The 14,604-nt window shown below is 46.6% G+C and overlaps 1 protein-coding gene across 7 annotated transcripts in view; it reads right to left on the reverse strand.

Moving 5' to 3' along the window:
* Positions 1-14,604, reverse strand: part of TMEM39B (transmembrane protein 39B) — a 29,092-nt gene that overhangs the window by 13,683 nt on the left and 805 nt on the right. For 4 of the 7 annotated variants that reach the window (XR_012089736.1, XM_007979608.2, XM_007979609.3 and 1 more), the window contains exons 2-5: positions 12,951-13,077; positions 12,210-12,429; positions 11,247-11,330; positions 10,775-10,929 (exon numbers count right to left, since the gene is read on the reverse strand). Coding sequence is in view for 5 of the 7 variants with exons in the window: in XM_007979608.2 (XP_007977799.1) it covers positions 10,775-10,929; positions 11,247-11,330; positions 12,210-12,429; positions 12,951-13,077 (586 nt within the window). In the remaining 2 variants the exon portion in view is untranslated. Of the gene's footprint in view, positions 1-10,774; positions 10,930-11,246; positions 11,331-11,446; positions 11,530-12,209; positions 12,430-12,950; positions 13,078-14,604 lie in introns of those variants that run through there. The other 3 variants (XM_007979611.3, XM_037994148.2, XM_037994173.2) reach the window with 3 other exon arrangements.

A 14,604-nucleotide genomic window follows, 5' to 3' on the forward strand; every position in this document is an offset into this window, starting at 1 on the left:
AGGCAGAGGTTGCAGTAAGCCAAGATCACACCACTGCACTCCAGCCTGGACAAGAGTGAGACCCCATCTAAAAGAAATGAAAAATTTCCTTTTATTTTTTTCTGGGGGTCCCAAGAAGAAATATCTGAGTGTCCCTGGCAAGTCATTTAGCCTCCCTGGGTTTCTGTTTTCCAATCTATAAAATAGGGATGCTACCATTTTTTCTGTGGTAAGGCTAAATAAAATAACTTAAGAGAATTGTGGTCAATTCTACTATACAGTCCAGAATATAAAACCAGAACTATGGTCAAGAGCATAACCTTTAGGGTCAAATAGGCCTGCATCAAAATCCCAGCTCTGGGCTGGGTATGGTAGTTCAAACCTGTAATCCCAGCACTTTGGGAGGCAGAGGTAGAGAAACTGCTTGAGCCAGGAGATCAAGACCAGCCTGGGCAAGATGGTGAAACCCTTGTCTCTACAAAAAATACAAAAAGTAGCTGGACTGTATGCCTATAGTCCCAGCTATTTGGGAGGTGGAGGTGGGAAGATCACCTGATCCTAGCAGGGTTTAAGGCTGCAGTGAGCTGAGATCATACCACTGCACTCCAGCCTGGGTGACAGAATGAGACCCTGCCTTAAAAAAAAAAAAAAAAAAAAAAAAATTCCAGCTCTGCCACTTGACTAGCTCTGTGATTTACGGCCAGTTATTTAACCTCTATGAGCCTCAGTTTCCTTAAAACTTGCCCTAAATTACATAGCTTGTATTGATCCCACTCTCAGCAAGGTATTACACTAGTGTTCTCATAAATACTGTCTTTTAGTCCTACAACAACCCCTAGCATAGTTTCCAGCCCAGAATAGATGATTAATAGAATTATGACTAGAAAAGGAAGAGGCCAGTGATTCTATGGGGACAGGAAAAAAGACTAAAATGGGATTCCCGAAATACTCTTCAGGATATCTTGTGGTAATGAGGGGGTGGGGGCACCTTTGTGAACATACAAGGGTCTCCACCTAAACTTAAAGAATCTCACTGGCTTTGTCTCTAAGAAGGACTGCAGATAGATCCTATGATAAATTATTTGGTGACAGACTGCTCTGACAGGTTAGAAGTTAGAAGCAGCTTCATATGCACGATAGCAGATTCCCTCCCATCTCCTCCACCCTACATGAGAGTCTATCGAAGTAGAAAATAAATGTGTTATCAGCAAAAATATAAAATGGGAGTGGGGGTCATCAGTGCACAAATGATTGTGACAAACTTAGAGAGCAGATGGAGACATGCTAACAGACGAAGCAGCAGCCATCGTCTGGAGCATTGCTTTCCAACAGAAAGATGAGTCACATAATTTTTTCTTTTTTTTTTTTTTTTGAGACAGAGTCTGGCTCTGTTGCCCAGGCTGGAGTGCAGTGCCGAGATCTCAGCTCACTGCAAACTCCACCTCCTGGGTTCACGCCATTCTCCTGTCTCAGCCTCCTGAGTAGCTAGGACTACAGGTGCCCGCCACCAGAGTCACAGAATTTAGCCACATTAAAAACGAGACGGGCCAGGCACAGTGGCTTTTGCCTGTAATCCCAGCACTTCGGGAGGTCGATGCGAGCGGATCATGAGGTCAGGAGATCGAGACGATCCTGGCTAACGTGGTGAAACCCCATCTCTACTAAAAATAAAAAAAATAGCCGGACCGTAGTGGTGGGCGCCTGTAGTCCTAGCTACTCTGGAGGCTGAGGCAGGAGAACAGCGTGAACCCGGGAGGCGGAGCTTGTAGTGAACAGAGATCGCACCACTGCACTCCAGCCTGGGTAACAGACTTCATCTCCCCCTCAAAAAAATAACAATAAAAGAGATGAAATTATTATTATTATATTTTTTTTGAGACAGAGTTTCACTCTTGTTGCCCAGGCTGGAGTGCAGTGGCATGATCTCAGCTCACTGCAGCCTCCCCCTCCCAGGTTCAAGCGATTCTCCTGCCTCAGCCTCCCGAGTAGCTGGGATTACAAGCATGCACCACCACGCCGGCTAATTTTGTGTTTTTAGTAGAGACGGGGTTTTTCCACGTTGGTCAGGCTGGTCTCGAACTCCGGACCTCAGGTGGTCCGCCTGCTTTGGCCTCCCGAAGTCCTGGCATTATAGGTGTGAGCCACCACACCTGGCCTTTTTTTTTTTGAGATGGGGTCTCAATCCTCTGACCTCTCAAGTAGCTGGTACTTCAGGTGTGTGCCACCATGCCCAACTAATTTTTATATTTTTTGTAGAGACAGGGTTCTTCCATGTTGCCCAGGCTGGTCTCAAGCTCCTGGGCCCAAGCAATCTACCCTGCCTTGGCCTCCCAAAGTGTTGGGATTACAGGTGTGAGCCACTGTGCCCAGTCTTAGTTTCTTTCTTTCTTTCTTCTCTCTCTCTCTCTCTCTCTTTCTTTCTTTCTGAGACAGGGTCTGGCTCTGTTTCCCAGGATAGAGTGCAGTGGTGCAATCTTAGTTCATTGTGACCTCCACCTCCCGGGCTCAAGCCATCCTCCCACCCCAGCCTCCCAAGTAGCTGGGACTACAGGTGCAGGCTACCATGCCCAGCTAATTTTTGTATTTTTGGTAGGGATGGCATTTTGTCAAGTTGCCCAGGCTGGTATCAAACTCCTGAGCTCAAGCAATCCGCCTGCCTCAGTCTCTCAAAGTGCTGGGATTACAGGCATGGGCCACCATGCCCAGCCTACTTTCTTTCGTGTGTGTGTACTGAGTGTTCAGAATCAGTGTGTATTTCACACTTAGAGCACACCTCAACTCATTCTAGCCTATTTCACGTATTCAATAACCACAGGGGGCTAGGAGCTATCAACTGGGTGGCACAGGCCTAGAATATGCCATGAGTGAACTGGACTGGAGGTGGGAGCTTATCTACCCAGAGTGACCCAAGAGAGACTCTGGCTTGAAGTGGGCACATATGATAGAAGATGAAGTGAGGAGCAGGGCTGAATAAATAGGATTAAACAATGACCCATGTTTACTTATAAGAGTCAGTCCCTTTATTCCCCTACTCACCTCATACAACACACCCTGAAGGAATCTTTTCTAAAGAAATTGAGTAAACTGAGAATTGAGGTCTCTAATGGGGATATCTTAGAGTAAAACCCTCATCACTCCCTTTCTGGCCTACGGAGGCTCAAAGCCTAACAACTGGCACTTCACTCACTCATCCTCAAAGCAAAGCCTGCCAGTCAGTATGCCCTGCCCATGTACTTAGAGCCTCCAGTCAAAGCTCCCATCCCTTTAAATGACAGAAAGAAAATGCACTCCTGCTACTCAGTCCTCCATTTTTACATATAAAGAGACAAGCAAAGAAGTCAACTATACTTGGAAAACAAGCAGCATGAAACAGAAAAATTGATCCTAGTGAAAAGACAAAATTGAGGAAAGTAAGAGATTTTTAAAACAAGAATAGTATGCTATGAGAAAAGAACAATCAGCAAATGTAGAGGCCTTAGAGACGAAAAATACGATTGCTGAAAAAATCTCACTAAAAAAGCTAGAAGACAAAGTTGAGGAAATCTCTCTGAAGGCCATGCACATACAGAGAGAGATTATTAGAGAAATACAGAAGAAAAAGATGACCAATCTATGAGGTCTACCATCTGATGAACAGAAATCCAGAAAGAATAGAAAAAATTGAGAGGAAGTTATTATCAAAGAAATAACAGAGGAAAATTTCCCCAAGCTAAAGAAGTACTCAAATCTCCAGGTTAAAAAAGTCCTTAGAGTCCTGATAGAATGAATGACAAAAGTCCCATAACAGACACATCCTTTGAAATTTCAAGTAATCAAAAGATAAACAGAATATTCCTCAATGCTTTCAGAAAGGAAAATACAAGTCATCTACAAAAGAATTGGAATCAAACTCAAACTGGCATCAGACTTCTCACTAGCAACACTGGATACTAGAGACAATGGAATAATAACTGCAAAAGTTCTGAGAATGTGAATTTGAACTTAGAAATCTACATAGAGACCGGGCACGATGGCTCACACCTGTAATCCCAGCACTTTGGGAGGCCACGGTGGACGGGTCACAAAGTCAGGAGTCTGAGACCAGCCTGACCAACATGGTAAAACCCCGTCTCTACTAAAAATGCAAAAATTAGCCGGGCATAGTGGCGTGCCTGTAATCCCAGTTATTCAGGAGGCTGAGGCAGGAGAATCGCTTGAATCCCCCAGGAGGCGGAGGTTGCAGTGAGCTGAGATCGTGCCATTGCACTCCAGCCTGGGCGACAGACTCTGTTTCAAAAATAAGAAAAGAAAAAAAAGAAATCCACATTCAGCCAAACCATCAATCAAGTATGAGGGCAGAATAAAGACTTTTAGACATGCAAGGACTCAGAACGTATACACCTCCAATGTACCCATTGCTAAGGAAATTACCTGATAATTTATTCCAGCAAAATAAGAAAACCAAGAAAGAGGAAGACATGGGATTCAGGAAGCAGGGGGTCCAACCCAGGAGGGCAGTGAAGGGAAGTCCCAGGCTGAGAGCTGTACAGCAGACCTAAAGAGCAAACACTCCAGACTGCAGCAGGAGGAGGAAGGGCTCCAGGAGGGATGCCTCTGTGGCGGAAGTAGGGAGGAGGAAATGGACTCCAGGCAACAGGCAGTATGACTGAGAGGCTGGATAAACTTGAGGATATGATGAAGGCTCATCATTCTTTTGTCAATAAGAAAAAAGAAAGGCAATTAGAAAGTCCAAGAAAAATAAAAAGCCATATAAGAAAGTTATAATGTAAATATGAAGCAAACTAAAATGTGCTATGATTTTAAGTAATTGATGGAGTGTAAGAAAACCATTTCGCCTTGACACTAGGAACATTTGTGTGTAGGGGGGTCTGAAACAGGGTCTTGCTCTATTGCCCAGGCTGGAGTGTAGTGGAACAATCTCAGCTCACTGTAACCTCTGGCATTAGCTGGGCATGCTAGCCTGCACCTGTAGTCCCAGCTACTTGGAAGGCTGAGGTGGGAGGATGGCTTAAGCCGGGGAGGCGGAAGTTGCAATAAACTGAGATTGCACCACCGCCTCCTGGGTTCAAGTGATTCTTATACCTCAGTCTCCTGAGTAGTTGGGAGTACAAGCCCTTTAAAGAAGTCCTTTAAGGCTGGGCGCGGTAGCTCACACCTGTAATCCCAGCACTTTGGGAGGCTGAGGCAGATGGATCATGAGGTCAGGAGATTGAGACCATCCTGACTAACATGGTAAAACACCATCTCTAATAAAAATACAAAAAATTAGCCGGGCATGGTGGCGGGTGCATGTAGTCCCAGGTACTCGGGAGGCTGAGGCAGGAGAATCACTTGAAACTGGGAAGCAGAGGTTGCAGTGAGCCGAGATTGGGCTACTCCAGCCTGGGCAACAATAGCGAAACTCCGTCTCAAAAAAAAAAAAAAAAAAAAAAAGAAGTCCTTTAAAAACATGTTCCTGCCGGCCAGGCACGGTGGCTCACGCCTGTAATCCCAGCACTTTGGGAGGCCAAGGTGGGTGGATCACCTGAGGTTGGGAGTTCGAGACCAGCCTGACCAACATGGAGAAGCCCCATTTCTACTAAAAATACAAAATTAGCCAGGTATGGTGGTGCATGCCTGTAATCCCAGCTACTCAGGAGGCTGAGGGAGGAGAATCGCTTGAATCAGGGAGGCAGAGGCTGCAGTGAGCAGAGATGGCGCCACTGCACTCCAGCCTGGGCCACAAGAGCAAAACTCCGTCTCAAAAAAAACAAAAAACAAAAAACAAAAAAAAAGTTCCTGGCTGGGCTTAGTGGTTCATGCCTGTAATCCCAGCACTTTGGGAGGCCAAGGTGGGCAGATCGCTTGAGGTTGGGAGTTCAAGACCAGCCTGGTAAACATGGTGAAACCCCGTCTCTACTAAAAATACAAAAAATTAGATTGGCGTGGTGGTGTACACCCGTAATCCCAGCTACTTGGGAGGCTGAGGCAGGAGAACTGCTTGAACCTGGGAGGAGGAAGTTGCAGTGAGCTGAGATCACGTCACTGCACTCCAGCCTAGGTGACAGAGTAAGACTCCACCTCAAAAATAAATAAATAAATAAATAAATAAAGAGGTCCAAGACTGTAACTCTGTAACTATAGAGAAGAAACATCATGTATGCATACTACTGGGCCCTGGAGTGAATGATATCTGCATACACATAATTATATCAAAGCCACATACTGGTTTTTAATTTTCAGAATCAGACTTAGACAAAGAACGGAAGGCTTAAATGTGGTTACACAGGAGAACGTGAATGTCAAGCTTGACAATATAAAAGTAAAAATACAGCTGCCAGGAAGTGAAAAGAGGAAGAGGGGAGGAAAAGTGGTTGGGTACCTAATATTCTTGTCTTACATAAAAATGATTCAAGATACTGACTATTGTTGATGGAGAAAAAAAAGTATAGGGATACTTACACTATTGACAAAAATAACCAACAGAAAATTAAAAATATTAAAAGCTATCAATTACTAGGAACAGTAAGGATGGGACGGTGAGCTAAATCATCTGTCATTGCAGGGAATCAATATACTTGCATATGTGTGTATGTGGTATGTTTGTATATGCATAGAACATTTGTTTCCAGGATATACAAGAAACCAAAAACATTGATGATTACCTCTTGGAAAGGAAACTGGGTGGCTGGGAGGCAGCAGTCAAGGGAAGACTTTTTCATGGTATACTCTTTTAAACCTTCTGAATTTTAACTATGTAAACCTATTATTCAATTCTAAAATAAATCAGTAATTTTTTTTTTTTGAGACGGAGTCTCACTCTGTTGCCCAGGCTGGAGTACAGTGGTCCAAACTCAGCTTGCTGCAACCTCCACCTCCCAGTTTCAAGCAATTCTCCTGCCTCAGCCTCCTGAGTAGCTGGGACTATAGGCGTGGGCTACCACGCCTGGCTAATTTTTGTATTTTTAGTAGAGACAGGGTTTCACCATGATGGCCAGGCTGGTCTTGAACTGCTGACCTCAAGTGATTCATTCAACTTGGCCTTCCAAAGTGCTGGGATTACAAGCGTGAGCCACCGCGCCTGGCCAATCAATAAATTTTTAAAAAGAATAAGCAGGCTAGGCACAGTGGCTCATGCCTGTAGTCCCAACTACTCAGAAGGCTGAGGTGGGAGGATGGATGGCTTGAGCCTGGGAGGCAGAGGGTGCAGTGAGCTGAGATTGCACCACTGCACTCCAGCCTGGGCAACAGAGCCAGACCCTGTCTCAGGGTCTTGTCACTCAGGCTGGAGTGCAGTGGCACTTTAGAATTGGATAATAGGTTTACAGACTCTGTCTCTAAACAAACAAATAAATAAAACCCAGAAAGTAAAAGAGACTGCTATTGAAGAGTGGGACTAAAAATCTGGAGGGTGGGGTTGGAGACTAATGTTTTCCTATTTATTTATTTATTTATTTATTTTTAGAGATAGGGTCTCACTCTGTTGTCCAGGCTGAAGTGCACTGGTATGATCATGGCTCTCTTTGGCCTCAAACTCACCAGCTAAAGTGATGTTCTCCCCTCAGCCTCCCAAGTCACTGAGATCACAGGCATGAGCTACTGTGCCCAGCAATGGTTTTCATTATAAGCTTTTTAGCACTATTGGATTCAATTTTTTACAGTAAGTTTATATTTGGTCAATAAACATTTTTAAATTAAATAATGAAAAATAAAGCATAATATGGACATTGGGTGTTATCTGCATCCAGGAAGAAAAGATTCACCAGGTAGTAACCATAAACTGTCAAATTAAGGCAACTTTTTTTTTTTTTGAGACAGAGTCTCATTCTGTTGCCCAGGCTGGAGTGCAGTGGTGCGATCTCGGCTTACTGCAAGCTCCGCCTCCCAGGTTCACACCATTCTCCTGCCTCAGCCTCCCGAGTAGTTGGGACCACAGATGCCCGCCACCATGCCTGGCTAATTTTTTGTATTTTTTAGTAGAAACGGGGTTTCACCGTGTTAGCCAGGATGGTCTCGATCTCCTGACCTTGGGATCCACCCGCCTCGGCCTCCCAAAGTGCCAGGATTCCAGGCATGTGCCACCATGCCCAGCCGGCAACTCTTAAGTTCTAATCAGTACAACCCTTTCGAAGGGCAATTTGTTAATATCTATGAAAAATGTAAATGAACATATCTTTTGGTGTAGTTAATTCTTCTGGGAATCTACTGTGCAGAAATATTGGACACATATGCAAAGATATATGCCTCATTGTTATGAATAAGGAAAAGCTAGAAACAACTTAAAAGTTTGCCAATAGGCCGGGCACAGTGGCTCATGCCTGTAATCTCAGCACTTTGGGAGACCGAGGTGGGCAGATCACGAGATCAGGAGATCGAGACCATCCTGGCTAGCACAGTGAAACCCCATCTCTACTAAAAATACAAAAAATTGCCAGGCGTGGTGGCTCATGCCTGTAATCCCAACATTTTGGGAGGCCAAGGTGGGCAGATCACCTGAGGTTGGGAGTTCAAGACCAGCCTGACCAACATGGAGAAACCTAAATATACAAAAATACTACAAATACAAAATTGGCTGGGCGTGGTAGAGCATGCCTGTAATCCCAGCTACTTGGGAGGCTGAGGCAGGAGAATTGCTTGAACCCAGGAGTTGGAGGTTGCAGTTAGCCGAGATTGTGCCACTGCACTCCAGCCTGGGCAACAGAGCAAGACTTCGTCTCAAAAAAAAAAAAGTTTGCCAGTAGAAGACAAATAAATTGTGAAAACTTATATAACATAGAATACTATGAGGCCATTAAAAAATTGAGGCAGCTGGGCATGGTGGCCCATAGTCCTAGCTACTCAGGAGGCTGAGGTGGGAGGATCACTTGAGCTGGGGAGTTCTAGGCTATAATGGGCTATGCCGATGAGGTGCCTGAATAAAGGTTCAGCATCCATATGGTGACTTCCTGGGAGTGGGGGATCACATAATTGCCTAAGAAGGGGATGAACTGGCCCAGGTTAGAAATAGAACAGGTCAAAACTCCTGTGTTGATCAGTAGTGGGAACAGACCTGTGAATAGCCACTGCACTCCAGCCTGGGCAATACAGTAAGACCCTCATCTCTAAAATAAAATAAAATGAGACAGACCCATATGTATTGGCATAGAAAAATATCCGTTATATGATTAAGTGAAAAGTATGGTAAACTGTACAGCATGCATAGCATAATACCACTTTTGTTTTTTAAAAAACTGCATGTGGCCAGGTGCCATGGCTCACACCTGTAATCCCAGCACTTTGGGAGGACGAGGTGGGCAGATCACTTGAGGCCAGGAGTTTGAGACCAGCTGGCCAACATGGTGAAACCTCATCTCTACTAAAAATACAAAAAGTAGCCAGGCATGGTGGTGGGCACCTGTAATCCCAGTTACTTGGGAGGCTGAGGCAGGAAAATTGCTTGAACCCAGGAGGCAGAGGTTGCAGTGAGCCGAGATTGTGCCACTGCACTCCAGCCCAAGTGACATAAGACTCTATCTCAAAAACAAACAAAAAAACTGCATGTGTATGTACTTGCACAGACAATATTTTGGGAAAATATGCTGCCAGTAATGGACTTCTGGGGGAATAAGACTATGTGGGACTTTCTTTTTCCATGTTAAAAGCTTCTGTAAAGTTTAATGTTTTTATAAGACACACGTGTCACTCTTTTTTTGATACAGGACCTCACTCCAGTTGCTTAGGCTAGAGTACAGTGGCACAATTTTGGCTCACTGCAGCCTTGACCTCCTGAGCTCAGGTGATTCTCCCACCTTAGTTTCCTGAGTAGCTGGGACTATAGGCGTGCCTCACCACACCTGGCTAGTTTTTTATGTTTTTAGTAGACAGGGTTTCACCATGTTGCCCAGGCTGGTCTCAAACCCCTGGATTCAAACAATCTGCCCGCCTTGGCCTCCCAAAGTGCTGGGATTACGGATGTGTGCTACTGCGCCTGGCCACATGTCACTCTTGTAATTAAAAAGTAGATATAACTGAAGCAAGTGTGACAGGGCTTCCGTGCCAGTGCCTTTTTGGACATGCAGGGTAGAAAGGGGGAGGTGCCAGCTCCGAAGCTTCCCAGAGACCAAGATTGACCCAGCTTGAGGAATTCTGTGAACCAGAAAACCTGGTGGTTGGGAAATGACTGTTAATGCTCAGGCAGCCAGGAGCCTGCCCCAGAAGCAGCCAGATCCAACACCTCACCAAAGTTCTCCCCGATGCAAGGCCACAAAGGGGCAGTCCTGGGCACATCCCCGACACAGTCTGTCCATCCTCAACAATCTAGGGTCTGGTGAGATGGAGAAAAAGAGTAAAAACAGGCACAAAGACATATACACATGCATATGCAGGCACATACACATGCTTCATGCATAGACACCCACACAGAGACATGCAACCACACAGCTGTTTGCTGGCACACAGACTTGGGGAGATACCAAGAGATTACACAAACACTGAGATACACAAAGAGAGACAAAGACAAAGGGAAAGAACCAGAGAGGCAAAAGGAAGAGTGAGGGAGACAAAGCCCATGTACTCCTTCTTGGGAATGTTCCTTTGGGATATATATGCAGATCTGAGTCCCATTCTGACCTCCCCCATAGTGAGAGCTGGGTAAATTATGCCACCTCAGTTTCTTCTGCAAAAAAAGGCTAATTATCCTGACCTCAGTGGGTGTCACCAGACAATGTGAGGGGATGTTGCTCCCTGCCTCCGATCTTTCAGATATGGAGGCCTGGTAAGCCAGCCATGGTCAGGGCAGAGGTCAGGGGCCAGGTGCTGGGCAATGAGGGGTACTCACGGATAGCAGAGGAACAGGAGGTTCAGGAAGGAGTAGGTCCTGAAGAGGTGGATGAGGGATCGGCACAGACTCCAGCCTGTTGCCGTGAGAACGGTGAAGCGGGTGAGGAACAGCAGGATGGAGCGAAAGAGGGAGACCTTCCCCCTCTGAGAAGCCTGGGTCAGGGCAAGATAGGACGGGATGGGGCCTTGGATGGAGGCCGAAGGGGCTGTGCCCAAATCCCACCCAGCATGACCTGTGATCCCACCCAGGGAGAGGTGGCACAGCAGGCTGGGCAGAACCTGGCAAGGTAAATCCTTCTCTTTGATACCCAGTAAACTCCAAGATGGGATTTAACTAATGTTCTTCAACCAAGTCCAAAGGGAGCCCCAAGGAAATACCCTAAGGCTGAAGGGCTGGGCATGTTTCCTTGGCATCCCCAGGGGAAACGGGGAATCCCAAAGTCCCTGGCCAGCCTCTAGGACCCAATCACCTCCTTCACGATGGACCCAATGAAGCGGCGGCCCAGAACAATGGTGGTCACCATCAGCAAGTTGAAGTCGATCAGGTGGAAGTTCTGTCAGGGGGCAGAGGCCTGGGGGTCATGTGGGCCCCTTGCCCATATGCAGGCTTTTTTCATACCCACCTCCCCCTGCCCATTTCTTTCCACAGAGACTGTCCCCATTATCTGACCTTCATCGGCCTCCAGCTGAGTCAGGCCAGGAAATTACCTAGAGGAGTAGAACAGGACCCCAAGAAGGGAAGTGGGACAGTCCCTGAGGATAAGAGAGTGGTATGTGAGCCCTCTTGCTCTGCTCACACATGCCCCTGTCCCTATACTGTTTCTGCACTGAAGTCTTTCCTCCCCTTGAAGCACTCATGTACGCCCATGGTTCATCTCCACTACCGGATTAAGACTCAGCTCCTGGCCGGGCGTGGTGGCTCATGCTTGTAATCCCAGCACTTTGGTAGGCTGAGGTGGGTGGATCATTTGAGGTCAGGAGTTCGAGACTAGCCTGACCAACATGGTGAAACCCTGTCTCTACCAAAAATACAAAATTAGCCAGACATGGTGGCGCATGCCTGTAATCCCAGCTACTCAGGAGATTGAGGCAGCAGAATCACTTGAAACTGGGAGGTGGAGGCTGCAGTGAGCTGAGATTGCGCTATTCCACTCAGGCCTGGGCAACAACAGCGAAACTCTATCTCAAAAAAAAAAAAAAAAAGACTCTGAGCTCCTTTAGGTAAAATCTTCGTCAGATTCATCTCCGATACACTTACAGTGCCCAATGTGCTACTAAACACACTAGGAGCGTTCAGTGAATCATCAGTTTCCTGTTCCTTCAGCACCTTCCATGTTCAGCATGGAGGCAAGGGCACTGTGGTGCTTAGTAGGCTATGCTAAACTGAAACCAAAAGAAACGTGCACACACACACACCCTTGTTGAGTACCTACCAGGGAGGTGTGGGAGGGTGGGTGGGAAGGTGGATACCACCACACTGTCTTGTAGATGTTGATGTAGTGGACGAACAGTGCTATGAGCTGGCAGAAAAAGAGCTGCAACTCAAACAGAATGCTGGCCTGGACTGGCAGCTCAGGTATCTTGCAATGTTGTAGAGGCACAACCGTTTGGGTGGCCAGAGGGGGGCTGGAGAGGCCTGTTCCAGAACTGCTCCTGGCAGTGAAGAGAGAACAACATCAATGGCTGACCTGAGAATCCTACCAGGAAGGGCTTCTGAGGCAAAGGATTGTGGGATAAGATCAGAAAAGCAGCTTATAGCAAGGACAGGGTCTTCCTAATACTGTCAGACAAAGGAACCTGACAAAGCCTTTTCCTATCCCTAATCTTATTCAGGTCTTCCAACACCCCCTAGGAGAGAAAGAATTATTAGGTCGGTCTTACAGATGAGGAAAAGGAGGCCCAGAGAGGGGAGGCAACTTGTCCAAGCCATCAGCAAAACTGGAGCAGAACTGTAATTAGAATCCAGGCCTTTGGATTTATTCTACCATGTCCCACTGCATCTGTCCAAGTGATTACCCTCAACTGAGCTCCCTCTGGGTCTTTTCTGCTGCTCACTCCCCTCTAAGCCCCCACTGGAATCTAGGATTTTACACCTCAGAATCCAGTCAGAGAGAGCCCTGTCCACACTGTCCCTGTGAGGCCACAGTGAGGGGCGAGACAGAGAGGTGGTTTACCTGGTGCGGGAACGAACACTGGTCACCGATGCGCTGGAAGTGTGGCTTCCACCAGAGCCGCCCGAGGATCCTGGCTCACAGAGTGGATTTCGACAGTAAGATGTCCTGTTGGGACCTCTTCGTCCTCCTGTGGGGCTCAACATAACATAGAGCCTCAAGCCAGGGGGCATATATCAAGGATAACAGCAGTGATGATACCAGCTACCAGTCACCTAGTATCTCACTTTATCATTTAATCCTCACTGAGACCTATGATCTGGCCTCTTCTTTCATCTTCAGCTTCATCCCCTATCATTCTCTATCTCATACCCACCCTCTACCACCTGCCCCATGCTCTAAACATCTTGATCTTTCTTTCTTCAGCAAGCCAAGCTCATTGCTACCTCTAGTATCCTATCTGGAAAGTCTTTCCCTGACTGCCATTTCTGAAGTTTTGAAGTAACCCTCCCCATCACTCTGTCTGCAATTTTATTCTTTTTTTCCACTACAATTCTCTCTCTGAAATTACCTTATTCATTTGTTAACGTGCTTATTGCTTGTCTGTCCTATCACAATGGAAGGTCAATGAAGTCAGTTACCTTATCTGTCTTTTTCACTGTTATATCCCCTACCACAGTGCCCAGCAAGTATATGCTGATGAGTGAACAAACCCAGCAAGGTTAAGTTTTTCACACATTAGGAAACTCAGTTTACACTCTTGTCACAGTATCGTGGCTGGGTATTGTGCTCTCAACTCTGGTACACATTGGGCGCCATTCAGACATTACGTTTCTGGAGGTCTATAACTCTGGGTACCTTTGGGACAGCTTTTTCCTCCAGGGCCCCATGATTCAGCTCAAAGGGTATTCTGGGATCTCATGGGCAGGACCCAGGGCCTAAATAAAGGGTCAAGGATATGGCTGGGAGAATGCTGTGGCTGTGGACCGAAAACTGAACCTACTAGGCTGAGCAGTCTAGCCCAAGCTCCCATGAACCACTTTGCACAAAAGTTCTGCACAAAGCTCCTAAGCACCTACAAAAGTCACAACCTGACTGGGTGCGGTGGCTCACGACTATAATCTCAGCACTTTGGGAAGCTGAGGACGGAAGATCGCTTGAGGCCAGGAGTTGGAAACCAGCCTGGGCAACATGGCGAAATCCGGTCTCTATTAAAAATATATATATACATATTTTTAAAAAGTTATAACCTGTTCATACCTCTTCACAGTAACACAGCAGCCTGCATTCACATACACCCCATGCCGTAGCATCTCAGCTCGGAAGCGTTTCCCACACTTCGGAGCCAATTTTGGGCCTGGATGTATGCCCAAAATTATAAACCTCCACAAATCTCTAAAAAGTACCTGGCGAAAAGCTCTGCCCTCCATAAACCACCAGACCAGAAGCTCTGTTCATACGCTATGATACTTGGCTTAGAAAATCCCACACAAACACCATTAGTCCAGAAGCTCTGCCCACACCCACTCTCCTCTCTTTAGAAGCTCTGCACCCACATAAAGCCCCTCAGCCCAGAAGCTCCGCCTACACACAACTGTCAGTCCAGAAAGCCCGCTCACAAGCCAGTAAAAGCCCTCTCAGCCCAGAAGCCCCACTCCAGAATGGGCTCCCTCAGTCTGAAGTCTCCCCGCCCCACCGCCTCCCGTGTAAGCCCCTC

The sequence above is a fragment of the Chlorocebus sabaeus genome, chromosome 20 (assembly GCF_047675955.1).
Source record: "Chlorocebus sabaeus isolate Y175 chromosome 20, mChlSab1.0.hap1, whole genome shotgun sequence".
NCBI lineage: Eukaryota > Metazoa > Chordata > Mammalia > Primates > Cercopithecidae > Chlorocebus > Chlorocebus sabaeus.